This window comes from Echinococcus granulosus (genome assembly GCF_000524195.1).
Source record: "Echinococcus granulosus chromosome Unknown EG_S00020, whole genome shotgun sequence".
NCBI classification, from domain to species: domain Eukaryota; kingdom Metazoa; phylum Platyhelminthes; class Cestoda; order Cyclophyllidea; family Taeniidae; genus Echinococcus; species Echinococcus granulosus.
The window spans coordinates 1,064,643-1,070,195 of NW_020170400.1; the positions used below are offsets into that span (position 1 = coordinate 1,064,643).

At 42.7% G+C, this 5,553-nt stretch overlaps 2 protein-coding genes across 2 annotated transcripts in view; both read right to left on the reverse strand. All coding sequences in view use genetic code 11, as the record gives it.

Moving 5' to 3' along the window:
* Positions 1-2,393: 2,393 nt before the first annotated feature.
* Positions 2,394-3,619, reverse strand: EGR_03761 (Transcription elongation factor B polypeptide 2; the record flags this gene model as incomplete). The annotated part of the gene is made up of 3 exons (XM_024493010.1): positions 2,394-2,581; positions 2,712-2,955; positions 3,437-3,619. The coding sequence occupies 3 exons, from the start codon at positions 3,617-3,619 to the stop codon at positions 2,394-2,396; spliced, it is 615 nt and encodes a 204-aa protein (XP_024352667.1).
* A 105-nt stretch (positions 3,620-3,724) lies between these two features.
* EGR_03762 (hypothetical protein) overlaps positions 3,725-5,553 on the reverse strand; it is a gene marked incomplete at both ends in the record, with an annotated part of 3,841 nt that continues 2,012 nt past the window's right edge. Inside the window, one exon of the mRNA XM_024493011.1 lies at positions 3,725-3,998. Within this exon, the coding sequence (XP_024352668.1) occupies positions 3,725-3,998 (274 nt within the window). The remainder of the gene's footprint in view (positions 3,999-5,553) is intronic.

Below are 5,553 nucleotides of genomic sequence, written 5' to 3' on the forward strand. Positions count from 1 at the left end.
GATGTATGGCAGTGGCAGCTTTGGACTTTATCTAAAAGATAAGCTCAAATTTCACCGTAGGCTCAAAAGCACTAAGTTGGAGAAGGAAGGCCTCCTCCTATCCCGTTTATTGATTTGTCTCCTCGTACTGCCCCAGGAACCGCATCATGATTGACACTCGTCCCCTAGTCCCTGCTCCATTGGGATGAGCGTTTTGCAATTGCGGCTGAATTGTTTGAATGCAAACTCACGAATGCGGTCCCCTTCGTTAAAGTATGCTTCTCGTGATGATAATGCGACAATTTAATTGTCATGTTTTTTGTTGCGGCCTATCAACGTTTTGTTTGGGTTTGATGTTGCCATTACTTCTTGAAAGTAGCTGCGTAGTTAATAGACCAATGAAAAGACCGGTTTTATAAATGGATTGGTCATGGTGATTCGTATTTATTCACCTTACAGTGCAATATTCAAGCTTATTTTGTATTTTAAATAGTCCATGAGGCTCCCCTTTTATAAAGATTGTTTTATCAGTATTTTCCGAAAAACAGGAGAAACATTGCTAATGTGTGTTAGTTTGCGACTTAGCCAATGAGGTAATCCACACTTAATGCTTGGCTACTTTCCGGACGTTTTGCGTCCATTTTCTGTAAGGAATAACTTTATTGAAGGTTGTTTACCTACTACAGGGGCCTAGCTTCCCCCATAATTTTATACACTCGTAACCCCAATAGCTGACTTTATTTTTGGTCGACGTTTATGTTTTCCCACCTTCATTTCCTAGTAGAATATTAGAAGATTAAGCTAGTTCGTAGATTAGCTAGTCACATTACTGCATCTAATCAAAGATTGCTTTCCAAATCACTTGTCAGGTGTGCTTCATTTGCGTCCTATTTCTCTGACATATCTGTGGATTTGCTTTTTTTCGTGGTTTAAATAGCTCAATTTATTACCTTTTGCAGCGATGCAAGTCTATTAATTCCAGCAGCTTGAGTTTACTCTTTTCAGCAAGTTAAAGATCGCTGTGTTGGGTGCATGCATCCGCATTGCCGCATTCTGACAACATCCCCACGAAGGTCTGTAAATTAATTATTTCATATAAGTCTACATTTTATATCATTCTTCGGTTAGAAATAACTAGACTTATTTTGAATTGCAGAAATCCATTTTTCAAAAGTAAAACTGAACTTCATTAGCTAATTATTCTAGACATTTTAAAAATCGGTGTAAAGAACAATTTTTTATGTGAAGGGTGGGTCAAGCTTCTTTCGAAACGGGATAAATTTAAGCAGCATATCTTTTTTCTAGGAATTGACCCATCGCATTCAGTTTTGAAGGAGAAATGACAATAAACGCTTGGTAGATGTAACCGACGAGTTTGAAGTCTCCTTTTTTCATCGAGCTCCATAGCTCTGTCCGATGGCAATCATGTCATGCCGCCTCACTTGATTTTGAGTGGGCACGGTAGTCTAGATCTAAACAGCATTGATAGCTGCGAAAACCTGGCTCGAAAGATGTGATAGGCAAAAGCCTTAGCTGCGTCCCACTTAAGGCCATGTCCTTCTCACAAAGCCAGCTCAATTCAGAGGTAAATGGTCGGAAATTTCAATATTCTTGTAGGGCAGCTTTCTTGGTTTGACCCCTACTGTATGACAGCAGGAGACTCCAAAGCACAGATTTGCATAGGTCGAAGACTTTGCTGGCTGTTGCGACCATGGCGAAAACAACCAGACCCTGATGTAGTTGGAATGGCTGTCAACAACCCATGGCCGGCAAAGCACCTACACCTCCCGATATCTTATTTTTCTGATGGATCTCAAAGATGCGCCTGACAGTTACCACTAAACTTGAATACCCCTTTAAATGCCTTAGGAGGGCACTACACATGTACTCTTAGCCACATGCCACATCGGCTGACACCAGGAGCACCCCGGATCGGCGCATCCACGAGACCAGACCGAGAAATATTTAAGAAGACTTGCTACTTTTGAATTTAAGTAAAATTAGTCAACCATTACAGTAAAGAATCATAGGCTGCGCGAATAATCACATGGTCCAGATGTCACGAAATTTTCATACCCAAATCAATTAAGCTCAACACCCTGCGAAAGAAGCCAAATTCAGTCGCGAAGCTTGGAAGTATATGAGAGCGAATGTGAATTTTACCTTTGAATGACAAAAAAGAGATGAAGAGAAAAGAGAGCGAAAGAGAATTATGATGATACAAAACGAGGACAGATGGGAATAGGAGCAGTTACACTTCACTCACTCTCCAACGCATAGAAAGTTATGTGCATGGGTGGACAGAAAGAAACCGGGAAAAACGTAGATTGCGAAGAGGAAGTGAGGAACGAAAGGAACAAATGTTGGGGAAATAGAGGAAGATAAGGAAGGGAAGAAAATGAGAAATCTACACACTAAGGTCTCGAGACTGCAGCCGTCTCGGCTTGATTTGCGGAAGCTGCCGGAGTAGTGGCGTTAGTGGCTGAGACGCCGGCTGCAGACGCATTTCTTGGAGGCTGGTTCTCTTGACAACGCATTACTTCTGGCAATTCTGGAGGCTTCGAGTATGGTGTTATATCCAGAGGCTCAAACTGACCGCTTTCTGTCCCATGTAAACAAAATAGGCTAACTAAATTAGCCTAAGGTAAGATTTTCTTTAAATCACACAAAAGCAAAACTTCGAACAGCCAATAAAATACAAGAACAAAGCGGCACAATCCGCAAAGCCTTACCAGAATCACGAAGGCATAGTCCAAGAACAGCAGGATTGTGAGCGCGAGCAGTCAGATCAGTAAGTCCGTAATATGATAGGGATTTGTGGTCGTACATAGCGGTAGAACCGTACAACAGCACCTGGTCTTCTGGAGGCACCTTTAAAATCCCCTCAATCATCTGTTTGACTTCCAGAACCTCTGCATTTTCTTTTAAACTAAGAAAAATGGTCGTCTTCTTGCGACGAACGGCCAAGAAGATGTCCTTAAATGTTTCAAAAAATAGAAACATATTATGTGGCCAATTTTATATAGAGTGGGTGATAACGGTAAAACTGGCATAAAACCAGGGAAACACTTAGTCTCGTGTTCGTACTAAAAACGCCAGAAAATGTGCGTAAACTAAAACAGCACACATGAAGCAGAAGCAACCACCTACCATCACCCGAAAGGAAGAACCAAGGGGCCCTCCTCAGTAAATTTCTTGACGTTGTGAATTCAAACAAAGTAACTCAAGATTGTAATTGGCTTAATTATTCTTAGGTGCACAATATAAGTTCATTATCAGGTTTTCAATTCATTTCGGATGATTTTTGCTGCTTTATATGCTAAATTATGAAGTTTTACAATTCTTTTTATATCGGATTATTAGACGATTTGGTCTAAATTAATCAAGGGACAGAAATGACCACCAACGGCTTTACAATAGAGCAAAATTTCATCTAGTCGGATATACTCAACCGGACCTTAACGGCCTCAAACGCTATCATGCTGCTGCTGCGCCACCCGCATGCCCGTGTACTCCCCGACATCTCCCGCCCTCCCCACGCATATGAACCGACCAAACTACCAACACTCAGGCAGAAACGACCCCAGACCCCACCCCGACCTCCGACCACACAAAAAGCTAGGCAACCCCGGCGCGCCATCACGAACACAGGCCCAGGGACTGCACTCAAAAACCTAGCAATTGCATGCGTTACAAACACCACGTTTTACTTCTACAACCCCCACTACTATAAATTTATCTGACATCAACGTCTGATGCGATGTTTTCGATTGTCCTTGCGCGACATCTTCACAGGATCTCTACAGCCGCGTCCACCCTCCCAATGATTGGTCGCACCTGCCGAGGTCAAGTTGCGCTGACAGGCCGAACAGACGACCATTGGCGAGGTGGTCACCTCCGGCTGCTCGGTGGAGCAGAAGCCACAGATGATTCGCGTGGCGTGTAGGGTTTCGTGAGCTCCTGCCACCTCCTCATCATGACAATTGTCGCAAGGGAAAGCGCGTTGACAACAAGGAAACCTGAAGATGAAATTTTGGAAAATAAGGCATCTGTACTACCAACGCTCCAACTTTTATTCGTGTTGACAATAAGGATTCGACCAGACCCTTGCATCTAGTAACGGTTTTCAGAAGTAGCTCGTGGAAGACACCGACAGACATGGCCGAAACTCTTACCCATTGGGAAAAATGCGGTCGTTTTAGCTGAGGTTTCGCAGAAAACCTGAGTCTAAATGAATCTCTTATGGACTTTTTAAATCCATGTAATATGAATACCCGACAAAGGAAGGAAAAACGGAATCCATGGTTCTGCATCGTATTCACTGCTGAAGCAGGACCCGAAACTACCGATTTGAAAATGACTAAGATAGACGACACCTTCCTATGCTACAGAGGTCTGAAAAAACCAGGTAAGCGAATGAGCACCTTTAAAGTGACAAAGGACGCGGAATGTATCTCCAAGGCTCCACTTTATACAATCTACTTTATTAAACAGGTTTTAGTTTTAGAGGAAAGATACTCAAAACAGGTTCAAAGGAGACAATTCTTTCTATTGCTTCCGTAACCCCATCACTTCGGTGAATCGGCCTCTGGGATTATGGTGTAGAGCCATCGTACCACTCTCCCGGATTTGCTATAGGTCTACATTCAAAAATGTGCATCTTCGGTGCTTCAAAGAACTTTTGTGCCAAAATGATGGGGTGGGTCACCGCAGAAGAAAGGCAAATGCTGTGAATGAGTGAGTTTGCGAAGGTTTCATAGACCTACCGTGCCACTACGAACTCTTTCACATTATTTTGCTTCAAAAATAATTCTAATTATCAAAAGTACCTGAGCCAACGGAAGCTCTTACGATAATGTCTGCACGTCCCGTTATTGGGAAGAGGGGTTCCCTTTTGAATAATGAAACTACTGTTCGCTGAAGCATGATCCCCTGACATGCGAACCCACTTCTGCCTGACGGTCCCCTTCGCTGCCTTGTTGATCGATAAGAGGCCAAATTGCTTGCCTAAAAGGAGAAAATAGCGGACAAATTCTTTAGAATTTCAGTGATATATAATGCAACTTAAATGAGAGTGGATTAGCACAGAAAGCACTCCTCGATATCATGGTGGCATTAGCTTCAATGTAGATTTATTAGCTATGCCAATGCGTTGTACAGGGGTAGTACCTTGATGGAATAGATCCATTCACCACGTCTTTCTATTACGACCGAATTGAAACTCAATCTCACAATCTACTACCACTGCATAGATTCCATTGCCAAGATTGAAGGTAATGGTCAGAGCATCCAGTACTGAGCGACACTATTCGCCAGTGATTATTACACCTCACAAAATATGAACTATGACCATGAATCAAAGAACCAAAAGGAGGGGTAGTCAAAGACTCACAGATAATAGATGGAGCCTGCCGCGGCTTTGAAATGTTTACAGAGCTGAAAACAATGCCACAAGGCGCATGACAGCCATGGCATCTTCTTGCGATAACACGGTCCGGTTGAAGGCCCTAAGGGAATAAAACAAAAAAATCATGATTATGGAGAACGAAGTGAGAAGACACACATAGTAGTGTA